At 47.9% G+C, this 18,383-nt stretch overlaps 1 protein-coding gene across 2 annotated transcripts in view; it reads right to left on the reverse strand.

Annotated features, from left to right (window-relative positions):
• The window catches only part of Ablim3 (actin binding LIM protein family member 3), a 118,511-nt gene that overhangs the window by 14,423 nt on the left and 85,705 nt on the right, over positions 1 to 18,383 (reverse strand). Inside the window, exons 9-16 of one of the 2 annotated variants that reach the window (XM_052742280.1) lie at positions 12,079 to 12,137; positions 9,857 to 9,928; positions 7,770 to 7,925; positions 6,134 to 6,163; positions 5,578 to 5,707; positions 4,771 to 4,869; positions 2,923 to 2,970; positions 229 to 363 (exon numbers count right to left, since the gene is read on the reverse strand). In XM_052742280.1, the coding sequence (XP_052598240.1) occupies positions 229 to 363; positions 2,923 to 2,970; positions 4,771 to 4,869; positions 5,578 to 5,707; positions 6,134 to 6,163; positions 7,770 to 7,925; positions 9,857 to 9,928; positions 12,079 to 12,137 (729 nt within the window). The remainder of the gene's footprint in view (positions 1 to 228; positions 364 to 2,922; positions 2,971 to 4,770; positions 4,870 to 5,577; positions 5,708 to 6,133; positions 6,164 to 7,769; positions 7,926 to 9,856; positions 9,929 to 12,078; positions 12,138 to 18,383) is intronic. The other variant, XR_008219218.1, reaches the window with a different exon arrangement.

The raw sequence follows: 18,383 nt of genomic DNA on the forward strand, positions 1-18,383 counted from the left end.
GAGATTTATATCTTCCTTCTTTAAACACTAGATCTCCTTCCCAAGAACAGGAACCTGGTGTTTTGCTGCCCAGTGTATCCCTAGGGTCTGGGGCTGGTACCTAACACCTGGTACAGAAAGAGTAAGAATCAGTTACATCCCCGCCCAGCAAAATGACTGTGGAAGAGTGGGTGACTGTCCCTGATACAGATGGGAGGGCTCTGGCCTTTGGCTCTAAGATAATACTACCTTTGGGGGACCCATGGTAGGTCCAGTACTCGGACTCCGAAGCATAGTAGGGGTCTGGTGAGTAGGCTGGACTATACTTGGAGGCCTGGCTGATGTCTTCACTTGTTTTGCTCTTGGTTGCTGTGGACAAATCACCTGCAAAGGACCCAAGGACAGCACTTCAAGAAGGCAGAGTGTCTCAGCTCGGAGCATACATTCTATGTCTCTGTCAAGCTCCATCCCAGGAGGCAAGGGGATTTAAGGTTAGAGGTCTCTGGTAAGACAGCATGGGACATGAAGACCAGAGCTGGAAAAGCCCTGGGCTAGCCCCTCATTTTACATTTGAGGCCAGATAAGGGAAGGGCTTAATTAAGACCACCTAGCCAGTTTTTACCAGAATTGACTAGACTAGGGCTTCTTCCAGCACAGTCCATGGACTCTCATGGTATAGCTTAAAACCATATCCTTAAGAGTGAAACTCAGAGTTTCTGGGTGAGCTTGGTTCCTTCCTTCCTAACATCTTTGAAGCCTATTTTATCATGGCTTTGAACCACATTGAGGAAGGAATTGCTAGGCAGGGCCAAGAAACTTGTTGAGTTAGGTCAGCTGTCTTCATGTCCTGTTTGAGGAGGCTGCGTGTCTTGAAGGAAGGGGCCCTGGACAGAGAGTGAGGAAAGTGGGGGTCCGTTTCCAGCTCTGCCACTTCATTTGAGCACAATCCTGGGTAAATCCTACCCTTCTCTGCCTCAGTTTCTTCCTCTCTAAGTACCAGGATTGTGGGGTAGACCAGGTTCTGCCTGGCATCACGCTTCCCTCTGAGGTAATCCTGTAACAGAGGTGACCAAAATACTCACTCCAGACACGATGTTTATAGGGCAGTGACTTGACCGTGGGATAGACTGGTGACAGGCTGGCAGGACAGAGAGGAGGGCTGGGGAACCCAGCATGGATCTCCAACCACTTTTGAGGGAGAACTACAGGGAGGCTGCAGGGACAAGATCTATGTTCCAAGGACCAGAGCAGAGGGTCCTGGCATCAACGGGCTTTCATTCAGCCCAGGACTGTGCACCACTGCCTTGCTGCTGCATCTGCTCCTTTGAGTCCTTCGGTTGATGGTGTTTTGACATTTCTTTTTTATTTTAGTTTTTGAGACAGGGTTTCTCTGTGTAGTTCTGGTGCCTGTCCCGGATCTCGCTCTGTAGACCAGGTTGGCCTCGAACTCACAGAGATCAGCTTGGCTATGCCTCCCGAGTGCTGGGATTAAAGGCATGCGCCACCACTGCCCGGCTGTTTTGACATTTCTTAATGATGCAGTCACCTTCATCCTGGACTCCTGAGCCAACTTTGGTGGTATCTCCTGGAACCCTCTCAGAAAACCTAAAGGGTTCTAAGGAACATGGGTCTCAGGGGGGCCTTTTCTGTATGCCAAGGCTAACTATCTTTGGGAGGGTCAGCACTTTCATTTCTAGCCACATGCACAAATACAACAGGCTTACAACTCACTGTGGGGGCCTCTGCCCCACCAGCTCTGAAAACTGAAGATGTCTGTTTCAATGCAGGATCTTAGTCAGAACGCGGTGGTGCCTGTCTGCAATCCCATCAGTCGAGAGAACACCCAGGGGTTGGAGGCCAACCTGGGGTCACACAGTGAGTTTAAGGCAAGCCTCTTAGCAAGACTCTGTCTCACTCCCCACTCTAAAATAATATTCAGGGTCTTTGGTGCCCAGAGCTACTGTTGGCCCCGCCCCTTCCACCATCTGATTAGCTGGGTCCACCGTACGTACAGGATTGCTCCTACCATCTCCAAGCTGGAATCCAAGCCTGTGCTTCCCTCTGTTACCTAACCAGACCAGTGAGCAAACGTCAGCAGCCGTGGTAGCAGCTGCTGTCTGCCTCCTCAAAGGGCAAGATATGCTCATTCGCCTGAGGTTTAATGAGTGCTTTGTAGTGAGGAGCAGGAGGTCCCAGCGTGGACGACATTGGTACCGGGGTACAGGCAGAATCATGCATAAAGTCTTCTAAGAGAAGACTCCTGGGCTGTGCATTCAGTGACTCTAATTTTAAAGAGTCTGGGTCATGAAGGAAGCCAATGAGTCTGCCCTTTTAAAATGAGTTTCCAAGGAACAGATGTTCCACAGACCCTTGTTTAAAAAACACCAAAGAAATGAATTAATGAGGGGCCAGGGAGGTAGCTGAGCGGTAGGGTGCTTGTCTAGCATGCACAAGGCCCCAGGTTTGATCTCCAACATCAGGGAAACAAAATATGAAAAGAGGAAGTGATTTCCTGTTCCTTTCTCATCTATGAGCTTCGATCTACACTCAGCAAAGCTTAAAGCAGAGGCCTCGGATTCAGTATAGGACTCTACGCATCTCACACAATTCTAATGAACAATTGGCATTGTCGGCGTTCCGAGTGGAGCTCTCATAAGGACTCAGGCATTTTTTCAGGATTGCTCTGATCACAGAATTTAGAGCAGTCGAGAACAGGCAAGGTAGTTTTGGGAGGTGTTAAGAAAGGGTTTAGGGGACATGAATAATTTCTTGCTCTTTTGAAATGACATGGACACCCAAAGTCACCCCGATTGATTGGGGGTAGCAAGAAGGACTATGCCATGGTCTTGCATCGCCTCATTCCTGGGAACCTGTGCAGAGCCATCTGCATTGGTCATACTCCCCCTCCTTGTTTGGCCAAGCTCTGTCTGCCTCTGACCATACCATGCCGTTTGTAGATCGGGGGTTTTCGGTAGATGTTACTTTCTCCAGCTGCCAGAGACCAGGAAGGAACAGTGGGGAGGAGAGAGAGGGGAGAGACAGGGGAGGAGACAGCACTTGGTCAGTTGATCTGAGAAGAGAGAGCCAGTCAGCAACTTTTTCCAAGGGGTCACTACCTTCCCCCAGGCAGGCTTCCTATTCCAAAGTTGAGCTTTACCCTCACCCGATAGGTTCCAGGTAGAGCAGGAGAGAGGCAGATGCATAAAATGGTACCGTGGAAAGAGAGGTGGGCTAAATGATGGGCATGCAAGAGGTAGGAGAATGCTAAGCAGGGCCTGATGCAGGAAGTGAGCACTGCTTCTCCCCCTAATGACTACACCTCACTCTATGCAGAAGTCATCAGGAAGCTGCAGAGTTTTGGCCTTGTCTACCTTGCAGAACCAGACACACTGGGCCTCTCAAGAGCTATTGGGATAGTGTCGGTGAAACAACAGGATCAGCTCTTGAGGGTGAGTGGGTGGGGGTTGCAAAGCTGGAAGATGGGATCTAGACCTGGCTCTACTGTAACCCAGTGTGCTTGTTAGGTTTTGTTAACTTGACACAAGACAGTATCATCTGGGAAGAGGGACGTCCAGTTGAGACATTATCTCCATCGGACTCGCCTGCAGGCAAGTCTGTGGGGGGCCTTTTATCGATTAATGATTGATGTTGGGGGACCCAGACCAGTGTAGGCAGTGCCAGCCCTGGGCAAATACTATTGTGTAGTATAAAAAAGTAAGCTGGATGAGCTATTAGAGCAGGCTAGTGAGCGGCAGTCTTCCATGGGCTCTGCTTCCGTTCCTGCCTCTGGGTTTCTGCCTTGAGTTCCTCAATGATTGACCATAACCTGTAGATAAACCTTTTTCTCTCCCTAGTTGCTTTTGGTCATGGTCTTTATCACAGCAACAGAAAGCAAACTAGAACATCCATGGTGGGATTTCCCAGGAGGCCACACCTACGAGGCAGGCTGCTGGCTTCCTCTCCCCTCCTCTAGGTACTCTGACTTTATTTCCGCTGTTTCGCCCAGGACTGTCACATCACTAACTTTAAAGGCACTTCCTCCAAGAAGTCTCCCCACCTCACCTAGCACAACCTCCCCTCCTCTGGTCACTCTTGCACAATACTCTGGGTGTTTTGTTCCCTCCTGTTTATATGACCTATTATAATATAAAGTATATCAGTAAAGTAGCTATTATCACCTTCAATCACCTTTTAACTTTTTTTTTTATTATTATTCATGTGCCATCTCTATCCACACATTATGAGTATCACACTAACAGCTGAGCCAACTGGGCAGCTGGTTCTCTCAATACATTTAAGTGTGCTCACTATGAAGGAGAGATCCAGGCTGGAGTGAGCTCAATTGCAACCTCAGGGTCCAGAATACTGCCTGGCTGCCCAGAGAAGCCGAGAGATGGGGCCCAGACCACCAGCTTACAGGCAATGGGATCATGGTTCAAGCCAAAGAACCCTGAGGCAAACACCCTTCACCATTTTGCCTACACTCTGCCAATCAGCAATATAAAAGGCCAAATCTTGGGCATTTCATGTGAGCTCCCTGAGCCTTCTCTTCCCTTACCCTTCCTTGTGGTTCTGATCAAGGCTGGTTACATGGAGAATAGACCAAAGACCATAGGCATGTTGGGGCTGGAAGGTGAGTTAGCATGGATGATTGGTTAGGGAAGGGTCCCCCAGGACTTCTCTTCAATGCCTGTGCAGCTTCAAGCAAGTGGCTCAGGCATCTGGCACACCCCGTGGTGGAGGCAAGCATGCATGCATGCTGGGAACAGCCGGCCGGCTGGCAGCGCCTACCTGGGATGTGAAAGTGCTTGGGAGCCTGGTAAGAGGTTGGAGTGGAGGACCTCACATCTAACTGGCTATGGTATGGAGAACTCCGGCCACTCTCAGGCCCTGGAGCATGCAGGCAGTGGTCCCCAGAAAGAACAGAAGCATCGAGAAAACAGGCATTATAAACAAGGTAGCACCGAAGGAAGCAGTGAGGCCAAGGCAGCAGAGGTGGGGTGGGCTGGATGTCCCAGTGTGCTCAGCTCCGGAGAGGAAGCAGCTTGTGCGTTCATGCACCATGTCGGCAGAAACAAGCTTGACCTTTCCTCTCATTTGACCCCCAAGTCTGAGTCGGCCAAGAAGATAGCTTTACCTGCTTCTCCTCCCACCCCGCCCCGCTTAGGCTCCTCCCTCAGTTTCCCCTTTTCTCCATTCCAACACTTGCGACTCCCTTTACCTCAGGGTGACTGTGTATACTTGAACTGGTTGAGTGGGACCTGGGCCCTCAGGTGAAAACCAGCCCCCCTCAACCTTGATGCTATGTGTTTCTTGCTGTGGGTGTAGAGGCTGAAGAGGAGACTGCCTCCCCAACCAGGGTCACTGGGCCGCCTGACATTCCCTCTCCTGGTAATCCCCTTCCCACATCCCTGCTGCTTCTCAGCATCACACACCCGTCTTAGGGACCCAGTCAGGCCCACTAGTCATCAGAGTGGCCATCGGCTCCCAGAAAGCCATGCTGCTATGGAAAGTGTCTATTGTCCCTGCAGCTCAGGGACACAAAGTGACCACATTGTCCCGACTCTTCATCTCTCTTTGGGGCTTCCTTTGCCTCACCTGAACGGTAGTAGTGATGAGGTGAACGGGAGAAGGTGGGAGACATGCCTTGCCGACTGTAGGTGGGGGAGTCGATGTATCCAGGGCTGGAGGCCCGTCTCTGCCGGAGGTCCAGGTTCTCATAGATGTCCTGGGGGAGGAGGTGGGACTGTGAGGAAGGCCTGTGGTGTGCAAGTCTTTTAGTAGGCAGCTGGGGCATGCTATGGAATCTGGAATTCTAGGAACTCAGGCTTGAGTCATACCACCTGAGGAGGGTGGGAGAGAGTTCCCAGGCCTTCATGCACCATTCCCAGCCCTTGGCTAGAACCCATGCGCAGTTTCTGGACTCTCACTAGGGATTCCGGGGACACAAAGGAGTCTGATAGGCACATGGGATTTTTTTCCCCAGCCACTCCCATCCTTCATGTCATTCCTTGGTTGGGGGAAACATTTTGGGTTGAGAGATCAGGCCCCTGTGGTGTAGGGGAGGGGTGACCAGGGAGCCCTTCTTGGTCATCATAAAGAAACACCACTTTTCATATATTTTTAAAAGCATATTGTATATCAGGTTAATTACCTGGGAGTAAGGAGATAACGTTCCCAGCGACTTTAAAAGCGAAGAATTTGAAGGCAGCCATGGAGGGAGCGAAGGTAGAGAGGAGGGCGAGAGGAAGGCACAGAACACGGTTAAATGGTAAAATGGTGATAAGGAGAGGGTCTGCAGCTGCCCTGGGGACCCTCTCCAGATGACACCTCACTTGGAATTCTAGACTGTCAGAACTGCTGGAAAGTGGTAGAAGGTCTGGGGATGATGATTCCCCCTTCCTAATAATAGTGAGAGAGCTCAGGGCCACGCTAGGCCTCTCAGGAAATGGCTAGTCTTGATCTGGACCCAGGTTCCCTCACTTCAAGCTCAGAGCTATGTTCTCAACTTCCCCCCATCTCTCTCCTGGCTCACATCTCCTTTGTGGTTCACGAAGACAAAGCCTAGGGGAGCAGCAGTATTCTAATTAAGGGCTAAGCAAGGACCAGGCCACTGCTGTTAATTGGGAGGCTCACATGATAAGGGGTATAGCAAGCTGGAGACTTAGTCCACTGAGCCGGGCTGCTGTTTTCAGCTGTGATCAGAGCCATGTTGGAATGTCTACTCAACATGGACCAGATTCTTAATTTCTAAGACAAGTAAGACATGCAGATTCTTCTGTGGAATCGCCTAACATTTACATGGTGACAGCTAATTTACATTTCTGAATGACACTGTGAGCGAACCCAAACCATCTGGGGGTTGGCTCTGATCCAGGGGTCCTGTTCTCGAGTTTCGGAATTGGAGTCTGCAAATACTTGATTCACGTTTCCAGGCCCATTTTAGGAGCCAGAACTCAGAGACTCTCAGCACTGGACTCTCCAACCAATGGAACCCAACCCCTGTTGGTTACCCTGTTGCTGTCCAAAGACACACGCTAGTGAGTGGTGGAGCTGGGGAAGGTACCTGGGAGCCTGCTCCCAGGCTAGGATCCTGCTGCACATTGTTATAACTCAAGGGCTTGCACATTGTTATAGCTCAAGGGTGAGAAGTCTCTTGGAACACGGCTGGTCAGGACCTATTCTGTGATAGCTATCTCTGCCTTCTCCAGAGAATTCTCCCTAGAATCTAGTAGCCATATAATGGTTTCTAAGTTGTCTGATGCTGCATCTTCATAAATACGTGTCCTGTTCTAAGCATGAGGGTCCTGTTCTGAGCATGAGGTTTTCAGTAAGGCTCAAAATGGAGAGAACATGTCTAAACAGGGTTTAGGAATGTAGCACTGTCCTTTGAGCCTGGTATGTATGGTATCAGAGACATGGGCTTGAGTATTAGCAAGATTATGCTGCTATAAGAAAAGCAGCAGCCCAAGTAATGAGTAGCTCTATGGTCTCAGCTTGCATGCTGGTCCAACAGGGCATAGTGGGGACTGGAAGAATGGAGAGCCTAGTCCTGTCGACAGGGGATGCTGCCACTCACCATTAGATGATGGAATACACACTTAATGTCTTATTTAAAGCCAGATTTTTGCATGAAAGCTCTTGGTGTTTACAACTTGGCTATAAATTCCAGATCAGAAGAGTCTGGGGGCCAATACTGTGGTGGCCAAGCTGTCTATAAGAAAGCTGGCTGGGGACCCTAGCAGCACCTTGGCTCTTTCCAGAGTCTCAGAGAGGGCAAGATGCAATACCTCTCCATAGCCACATCTCTCCAGCATCTCGTCGGAGGTGTATCTGGAATGAGGCTCGTAGGAAATGAGGTCAGGGCGTTGCACCTCGTAGATGGACTTAACCTTGGGGAGAGCTGCCAGGTCTTTGTAATTAAGGATCTCATTATCCACTTTAGCCTGGGGAAGAGGGAAATGGACAGGAAAGAAGAAGAAATATAAGAGGGAAAAGAGGAAAGAGAGAGAACAAAAAAAGGCACGAGAGGCCCAAGCATCTCCAGCTGCTACTAAAAACACTGTTAGGCATGAAGAGAAGAGCTGTAGATGTTAGAACAAGAATGGTCCCAAAGGTCACGTATTGAACAGTATTGTTTGTGAGGCCCCAGGCTTTACCAGAGTGGTCCCCGCTAAATACCACAATACCTCTATGAGGGAAGTATAAATGCTATTTTTTAGATGTGGGGCCCGAGGCTTTACCAGAATGGTCCCCCCTAAATACCACAAACTTCTCTGAAGGAAGTACATATACGATCTTTTAGATGTGGAAACTGAGGCACAAATGTCCCATAACTGGTGTCACAGACTGCAGTCTGAACTCCACTCCTGGATGATGACTGCTGCTAAACCACACAATGCAAAGATGTCCCTAGTGGCAGCCATCTTGGTAACTCCCTTTTGGGGACGAGCTTACGCTCGCCAATAACTTTCTCATACGGTAGATCCCCAAATAAACCCCTCTGATCCTGCTGTGACCGGTGCCGTTCTCCATGCCAGGGGCCTATTTTCTCTCATGTTCTCGATGGGACTCTGCAATGAGTGCAGCCTGTGACCACGGCAACTTGTCTTGACCTGGGGTTGAAGCATAATAGCTTATGGGCTCAACGGTTGTATGGCATGGATAACGCCCCGGAGTTAATTCCAGTACGACAAAAAAAAGAAAGGAAAATGTAACTTGTTTTCTGTGACAGCCATGTGGCAGTATTGACCCATATCAAAGTCACAGCAATAACTCTTCATATTTTCTCTTGTCCAAGGGAAGGAAGGGCAGGAAATAGTGCCATTGATGGGCATTGTCTGGGGTCAAAGAAGAAGCTGGATATGAATCTGAATGACTTTGCCATGGTGTCAAAGCCCACCTTGGCCTGGCAGGTTTGAGGATTATGTGTGGAGCCTTTCTCCTTGGGGTGAGTTCTTTGTTGTCCAATAACCCCACATTCTTGGTCTTGGCCCCTTTGCCCTGTGGACAGCCATGCTGCTTATCTCACTCCTCCCTGGCACTGCCAGCCACCTCCCTTGGCTTCCTTCTGTTATTCAGTATTTCTTCCTCCGGGAGGTCTTCTCTCAACTGGCTCTGGATGGACAGGTCTCTTCCTTCATCGGTAGCATCCTAAGGGCGCACAGAGCCTTTATCTCCTGGTCCGTGTCATAGTTACAATCTATGACCTCTATGTCCGGTGTTATGGGGGTACCAGATCTGTCCATCACCATCTCCCCAGGACAGAACACAGTACTTATCACCGAGAGAAAGCTCAGCATACACGGAATGAACACATGCATTACCACAGGACCTGAGGTCATCTTCTGCTTGTGTGAATGGTTCTGAAGATGGGAGCTTAGACACATGTAAGCGGTCTATTTTGTTTCTGGGCTTCTCACATGTTTAGAAAGGTCTCTTTTAGCTTTGTGGTGCCCCCCCTTTTTTTTGCATTTTGAAACTTCTCCCTTCTGCGTCTTTATCACACACCACTACCTATATACCAACATTATCCCATCTCTACCTGCCTCGCTGACCTTCTAGCTGCTGTCTTGCTTGGTCTCAGGGAAGGGATGGGGAAGGAGGCACCTGGAATTGATTTTAGAATGCAGGAAGGTTTCTTTCATCATTACACTGTCTCATGCTCCTTGAACTCTACACTGTCCCCGCGGCTCTTGGTTTATTAGACTGTGTGTCTGAGAACAAGGTCCACGTCCTCCCCACGCCTTTCTGTATCCTTAAGATCTGGTATGCCACCTAGAATAAGACAGGCACGGTCCAAATGGGCTTTCAAAACATTTCAGGTGCTGAGTCAGGGGTAAGCAAAGCCCCACAGCTGCTAGGAAGTGATACATACGCAGATGACTCGGTTAGGGGACCCAATGCTGGATCCAGGGGGTGAGATGGAAGTTTCAGATGTCCGTCGATGCTGTGGGAAAGATGAAGACAGAGGGGTGAGAAGCAGAAGTTCAGGCTTAGTAGGGAGAAAACAGGCAGAGAATGCAGCTCGTAGGGGACTATAGCGGTATTGAAGTGCTCTGGCTACCTCTGTCCCCACTCTGCCCCGTCAACCAGTGTCTGCATGTGAAGTTCCAGCAGCCTGGAACTTCAGGCTGCTGGACAGAATATGAATTTATTTTCTAGTCCTGGCATAAAACTTCATTTTGGGTTATCTCAGCCAATAATGTAATTATTTTTAATGAATAAAACTGCTTCGTTTTCATTCCTTGGTAGCTTAGTAAACAACGCAGAAGCAAACAGAAGATCACCTATTTGCACAATATGCCGACTCTTTGCAGTGCGCCCTTGGCAAACTGACATCAACTTAAGTGAAAAACCTTAACACCTCTGCACAGTGGCCACGGTGGATTACCAGCCTCCCAGCCCCCAACAGTGTGATGCTCTCTCTGGGCATCTCAGAGTGTAGCCATGTGTGGTAATGGGACAGTCCAGGTTGAATCAAGGACCACTGGGAAATAAATGTGATTTTAGAGATCTCAGATTCCCGATGTGCAAAAGGAAAACAGGTGTGCCGCAGGCCTGCTCAGTTTCTATCCATCTCGAAGCACTCTGAGTAGGGCTAGAGAATGGCTCTTTACCAAACCATGAGTGAGAACTAGAAGTGGATCTGGGAACATGAGCAAAGGTGGGAACATTCTGATGACACCACATCCCACAGTGATGAAGTGGAACGTTTGGTTTCAAGCCTCCTGATTAGCTGGAGGAGGGCTCTTGATTTGGTGCTAACACGTTTCCACAGCTGTCCCAACAACACTTAATTTCCCCCTTTGAATTAAAGAGTGTGTCAGGAACACTAGCTAGCATTTTTAAGACTTATTTTCAATGACTATTTCATTATCATTGAATTGATTTTGTTTCCAGCCAGTGTTACTCCTTCGTACGTGGCAACTTCAAGTTTCATTTTAAAATAAGTTCAGCTAAATGAAAAGGAGTTGAGTTGCTTTAAAGGAAAAAAAAAAAGGAATGGGTACTGATATAAAGAGGTAGCACACAGACGTAGCAAAAAATATCAGGGTTTTAAAGAAGAACTCAAGTTTGGGAAATTCTCCAGAGAGGAAATTGAGAAAAATAAGAGCTAGGTCTTCTTGTACTTTAAATGGGGCAGGCCTTAGAAAGTACAGGGCCAGGGATTCACATATGATCCAAAGAAATCACATATCAACAGGACCAGTTCTCTCATTAAATGGGTGAAAGGGCAAAGGAGAAGGGTTAATTAGCTGATCAGAAATTGTGCACCTGTGGTTTTTTTGTTGAGCAGATTTTAGCAAGTAACGTAAGAGACTTTTAAGGGGTCAAGTTGACAGCAGGGACGAGAATATAAAGGCATGTTAGAGCTCAAATGTTGCTCCCCCAATCCTAACACACACCTTAGGAGCCTATGTGCAGCATAAAGAAGCCAGGAAATCAAGCTCTCCCTGCAGTCTGGGTAACGCTCCCCCCCCCCCCCCTTCAGTACCAGGGACCCAGATTCACAGGCCTTTCTGGCATTTGTCAGAGCGAAGCAATTCTGAGGGACCAGGGTCTCAGCTGGTCTGCTGTGAGCCTGGGGACAACACTCTGCATCGGATGCCTGGCTGCATCATTGCTGTCAAATCACTCTCTGTAGACTCGATTTTTCTCACAGGCAAAGCAGAGATACAATTTCTTGCCCCATCTGCCACAGGGGGTTAAAGGAATCCAGCCAGAGCGGAGCTAAGAAGACATTCTGCAAACTGTCAATCACTGAGATGATAGTAACTATAATTATTAATAAATAACCCTAGGCTAGGGGAAAAAAAAGCATGGCCATAAGTGCCTCAGATTGGCTGCCATCTTGGCCAGCATTGGTACGGTTATAATCTCGCCCACCCTAGACACACTTAAAAATTTCCCATGCATCAAGTCCTTTATTGTTTTCAAGATTCTCTCATATACAAGATTTTATTGCACCATGAAGCAACTCTTCCCATTAGGGAGCCCGAAGACATGGACACACATTTGGGATCTGGTATGCTCTGCACTGAGGCGGAGCTTTCCCAACCTGTGGCGAAACGTAGCATGGAGGACCACACCTCTTACCTTGAGCTTCTTCTCTGCCCTGGCTGCCTGCTTGCAGATTGGGTGCCAAACCTCAGAACCTAAGGGGCCAGGAAAATGATCAAAGACTCAGACCTCTCAAAGCTACCAGTGACCAGAATCCCTACTTCACCTCAGTGTGACAGCATGTATACTCTACATGCATGCCAGTCAGGAGGACTTCTTTGTGTCTCATGGCTTTCTTAGCTCCCTGTTGTCTTGGAGAGCCACTGGTATGCCAATCTGACTACACATACACATTTCCAGGGTGTCTAAACCCTACTCATTTCTCGCAGTTCACATGGCATCCTTGTGAACTTCCTTACCTGTTGGCTGGAGGTGAGTTTTCCCTCCTCTGGGCTCCATTGTTCTCTGAGGTCTCTCCGCATAGACAGTCTTAAGTCACATTAGCGCATGAATTTGCCACCCTAAGTATCTCAACAGCACCTTCTGTTGAAAGGATTGAGCTTTATCCGTGGGTCTGTCTCCCACAGCATCTGCATAGAGCTTGCCGTTAGTGGAAGTCCATGGGTTTGCAGGGTGAAAAGATGACCAGACAACTAGTAGTGAGTGACACATAGCAGGTGGCCAATAAATATTTGTTGAATGGATGAATGGCAGCGGGGGTGAAAGAAAGTGACAAGCCATGGTTAACCTCAGCTTTCTTTTCTCTTCAAAGACTTAAGAGAGAATTAGGACTTATCAGAGCTATTGCATTTAAGGGGAGGAGGTGTCATGGTGTATATTCTGCTGGGGAGCATTGTCTTGACCTGATAATTCCTCAGAGACTCCAGCCCCGTCAAACTTAGTACACTCATGTTGCTAAGACCCATGTTTTATAATGGGTGGGAGTCCAGTTGGCTGGCTCCAAACCTTAGAGGCCAATTTGGAAAGGCATGAACAACAGGTGGTTGGTCACATGCTGCAAAGCCTCGAATATTGCACATTCCCCAAAGAAGGGACAGGTGTCCTGGATTAGAAGGGAAAAAATAGGAACATATTATCCCCCCTGGAGCCACCCCTCTGGTAACCAGCTCGAAAAGGAAAGGGGCCAGCAAATGGCTCCATTCCTGAGCACCCAGATGGCATTTGTTTGTCTGACTTTGTTTCTAGGTTATGCTTTCCAGGCTGTTGCCTGGAGCCCCTAAGACTGAAATATCAGTGAGAGCACAGGGGTGTGGCGTGAATCAGATAACCAGACCTGAAGGAGAGGAGAGAGAATCAGTTCCAAATCTGGAGTCCAAAGGTCTCTTCTCTACTCAGCCCCTAATAGAGCCCCCCTTTCTCTCTGGGTCCAGTTTCTTCATCTGAATAAACACTAAGATAACATGTGGTCTTAGAGATTATTTTCATTTCCAAAATTCTTATTCTAGGGCTGGTTTTGTCTTTTGTGGGACAAGAACCCCCCACTTCTTATCGCATGGTATTCTCAGATGTTTTTAATTAGTCAAGAGGAGTTTAGTTCTGTCTGGCAACTAAAGTAAAATGCAATGGTTATTAGAGTCCAGTAGAGGGACTCTGGGTCTGAGGCTCAGAGCCAGTGATCACAGGGTGTGTCTGCTCTCAAGCAAGCTGTGGGTTGTGAGCTTTCCTTCTGGGAGTTTAAATTACAGAGAACATTTCCGGTTCCTCTCTGAGTTGCTCCTGAGTCCACCAGGAGTTGTTTACCACTGTGGCTATGGCAGGAAACACATGTTCCAGGTCACTGTAGGAAATGCTTGAGGTGGACATGAAGGTCTGATGAGGTCATGAAATTGAGTGGAAGACCAATGGGAAAGGTGAATCAGGCAGAAGTCCAGGCTGGGGGGAATGACAGAAATGTGTGGGTTCAGACTAAACTGTCTCTCTTACTCCACAACATTGACATATCTGATCGGAAATAAAACGGAGCCACACATGGCTGTTTGCTTTACTCTGCATACAAGAAAGCATGTTTATCTACGAACTGAGAGGGAAGGGAAGACTCAAAAGACAGGAGGAAGATGTAATTAAAAATGAAAAAGTTGCCGGGCGGTGGTGGCGCACGCCTTTAATCCCAGCACTCGGGAGGCAGAGCCAGGCGGATCTCTGTGAGTTCGAGGCCAGCCTGGGCTACCAAGTGAGTCCCAGGAAAGGCGCAAAGCTACATAGAGAAACCCTGTCTCGAAAAACAAAACAAAACAAAACAAAAAAAAAAATGAAAAAGTTGCCGGAGTTGCCAGAATATCATATATAGAAAAGCAAGTAATAAAAAGGGGGGGCGGGGATTGCTGGTAGCTAGCAATAAACTCAGATAAACACAAGAAAAAGTGTTTTTTTTTTCCCATGAAAGCTTGTATGAAATTATGGTCTCCTGAGCTTTTATATCCCTGGTTATCAGATCAATAGCATGGCCTCAACAGAAAGAAAACACCTAGTATGCTGGCTAGTTTGGGGACGATTTGACACAGACTGGAGTCATTTTGGAAGAGGGAACCTCAATTGAGAAAATGTCTTCATGGGATCAGGCTGTGAGTGGAATCCTATAGGGCATTTTCTTGATCGGTGATTGATGTGAGAGACAGCCCAACCCATTGTGGGTGGTGCCATCCCTGGGCTAGTGGTCCTGGGTTCTATAAGCAGGTTGAACAAGCCAGTAAGAAGCACCCCTCATCAGCTCCTGGCTCCATACTACCGTGTTTGAGTTCCTGCCCTCACTGCTTTTGATGATGAACGGTTTTATGGAACTGTGAGTGAAATAAACCCTTTTCCTCCCCAAGTTGCTTTTGGTCAAGGTGTTTTACCACAGCAACAGCAACCCTAACTAAGACATGTGGGAAGAACATGATTATCTCCCCCACCCCCCAACACAGTGCTTGGCCCATGTAAATGACTGGTTGGATCCTACCTTGGTATTTTCACAGTAATAGTGTGAAAGGCACCCGGAGGAGGGTGGTAATCAGAGCAGGGAGGGCAATAAAAATTAGTCCCTAAGGCAGCATCTTCACCCTGGGAGAGAAGGTGGAACGGGAGGCTGAACCATGTCTGTGTGCATTTCAGTGGTCTCCGAGGGAAGAGGCTTTTTATTAGATTTGCAACAAGAACTTAGGGCGAACATTCCAGGGAAGGAAAACCAACTTTCATGAATTGAGTGTTCTTGCTCACTTGCTAATGAGCTCCCGTCCTCCACAAATTTTCAAATATACACCAGATAGGAATGTGCTCAGCATCAGTATTGAGTAAGGGACTCATCATATTGTCAATCACACTGACAGATTTTTTTTTTTTTTTTTTTTTTTTTGGGTTTTCGAGACAGGGTTTCTCTGTGTAGCTTTGCGCCTGTCCTGGAACTCACTTGGTAGCCCAGGCTGGCCTCGAACTCACAGAGATCCGCCTGGCTCTGCCTCCCGAGTGCTGGGATTAAAGGCGTGCGCCACCACCGCCCGGCACACTGACAGATTTTTAAACAACCATCTCACTCCTCGAAGATCTTGTTTCTACATTAATAGTTTTTTTCTATATTCATAAAATAAGCATTTGACCTGTCCAATGTTCCTATGAGAATGCAAATTCTATGAAGAGAGATTCCTATCTATGTGTCTACAAGGACCAAAGAGTCTCAGCAAATGCTTGCTGAGTGAATGACTAGAGAAACATGGGCTGACGAGATGATTCAGCCTGTAAAGACAATTGCCACCAAACCCGTTGACCTGAGTCTGATCCTCAGGACCTACGTGGTAGGAGAGAACCAGCTCTGACAAGTTGTCCTCTGACTACGTGTGCATTGTGGGGAGTCCACACACACACACACACACACACACACACACACACACACACACACACACACACACAGCTAAATCAACACAACAACAACAATAATAAAGCTTTCAAAAAGAAGCAAAATATTTGATATTAGGGCAGCTGGATTCTCTAAGCTGGAGATTTGGGCAAACAGAGGAAGCCAGCCTCTGATTTTGACAGCTACAATTCTAGACTAGGTAGGGGTTGTTCAAGGGATGACCTGTGTGGAGAACTATTCTGATAACCTGGTGTAGATTCTTAGGTCCCCATGCTGAGCCTCTGATACCAATTTCTTGGAGGTGGGGCTGAGAATCAGACCCGACAGCTCTCCAGGTGACTTTGTGGCTCTAAAGATGAGAGCCAGATGGTTAAATACAACACAGCACTCCAAGTTAATTTTTAAGAATGCTATGGAACAGGGAAACTAGTGGTCCAAGACAGAACTCTAACATCTTACAAGAATGGGACATGTTTTGTTTGGACTCCTGACACAACAAGTCACTCTTTCTCATTCTCTGAGACTGTCACCCCCAGTTCCAGGTTCTGTGGTCGAAACTTATTGTGAAGGTTATAGGACAATCAGCTGACTAGAGCTAGAAACCCAAATCCAGCAAATATCAGGCCTGCTTCAATGCTCAGCAGAACCAGCAGGACTAGGTAAGCACACCCCAGACCTGCAACATCTGGGGCTGACAGGATGCTAGGATCCCACCCTCCTCTCTGCTGGACCTTGACATTCATTTTGCCAGTGCCTCTTTGAAAATGTCAGAGCTGGATCTGGTGTGGTTGTCTTGCCGAATGCCCAGTGAGTCCGAAGTACTGGGTCAGCACTGTGTCAACATTTTCGAATCTGAATGTTTTTAGACTCTGTGGGTTGCCATAATCCTCCCAGTATCTAACTCACAGCCCTTCTCACTTGGTGATGAAGGTGACTGAGTTTCAGGTTTCTGATTCGGCAGGGAATTCTGCCTCAACAGGTTTCTTCTCCCGATTGCTCATGACCACAGCAGGGTGAGGTTGCTCGGCATTCTGCCTCCATGGCAGCAGCACTGCCTCTGTGACATGACCCAGCAACGACCTTGGAGTTGCTCCGTTAATAACAACCCTATCCAGGGCCAGAGAGACGGCTCTGTGGCTAAGAGCACTTGCTGCTCTACCGGAGGACCCGAATTTGGTTCCTAGAGCCCACACAGTCAGTTCATCGCCATAACTCCAGCTTCAGGAGATCAGCTGGCCTTCTCAGACATTCATACTCATGTGCACATACCCACATGCAGACATACACTGTAGAGGGGAAGTCTGTAGACACAAAGCACATTAGTGGATACCAGACGCTTGTAGTAGGTGTGAGCGAGTAGACAACTGCTCACAGGGGATTTCTTTTGGGGTGAGATAGAGACACACGGATGATGGCTGTACAGCACTGTGAATGGACCAAAATCTTCCTAAGTATATATTTTAAGATGGTTGCTTAGATGTTATGTGAATTTTTATCTCAAGAGAAAGGAAAACCCCTACCCATAACCGAGAGGAGGTGGACTGCTTCTGCAGACTACAGGGCACTTCACTCCTTCTCTTTCCCTGAGGGTGCAGAGTCTGTAGAAGGGGACAAGCAAGCTCTCCCTGGGCTTTAGTGTACAGCACTATCACCAATGCCATCATCATCTCGGATGTCAGGGGTCTTCCCCAGGCATCGGGCACTGGATGCATTCTTTAATGCGATATCCCATGAGGCTTGAGTCCTGGTTATGCTGCTTGAGGTTTCGCTGGTTGCACTGTCCAGAGCAACTCAGTTCTGCTCTGTGCCTTTGTTCCCCATCTACAGATTGATAATGTCAACCTTGTAGGTTTGTTATAAGGATTAATGAACACATACACATACATATACACATATATATATATACACACACACACATACAGAGAGAGAGAGAGAGAGAGAGAGAGAGAGAGAGAGAGAGAGAGAGAGAGAGAGAGAGAGAGAGAGAGAGAACACTTTGGGATATCATCTGCTTATAGTAGGTATTATGCATAAATTTTTATTGTTGTTAATATTATCTCCTCTCTCCCATGCAAACATCATGTGCTAGGGGCTAACTAGTTTGGGTAAGCTGAAAGGACTTAGAGAGAGACTGGAGGAGGAGGTTTATTCCTTGACTCTCAGGAGCAAGGCCTGGGTAAGCCAGAGGACAGCAGTTGAGAGGCTGCAGGGTGTTGTGAAAACAGTTTGTTTTGGAGGCAAGCTCTTAATGACAAGAAGCAAACACCTCCATGACTCCAGGAAGTCCCTAAAACTGATCAGATTTAACACATTTCTCTCTCCCCAAGCTTATATAATCAGTAAGGGCTGCTGGAAGACACTCATAGACAAGCCAAGTTTCCCGGAAGAGGCTCAGGCCAACAGAGCCACCGGGAAGACACTGCCTGTAGACTGTGCAGTTTGCTTCAGGGTCCCAGTTTTTGTGAGCTGTCACTCATGCTGGGGTGGCTTTTGGTGATGCAGCTGTCTTTGAGTCATGTCTACTATTGTGAGTAACCGCTCATCCACACTC

This window comes from Peromyscus californicus, unplaced genomic scaffold (genome assembly GCF_007827085.1).
Source record: "Peromyscus californicus insignis strain IS unplaced genomic scaffold, ASM782708v3 Scaffold_17__1_contigs__length_78620276, whole genome shotgun sequence".
Classification (NCBI taxonomy): Eukaryota; Metazoa; Chordata; class Mammalia; order Rodentia; family Cricetidae; genus Peromyscus; species Peromyscus californicus.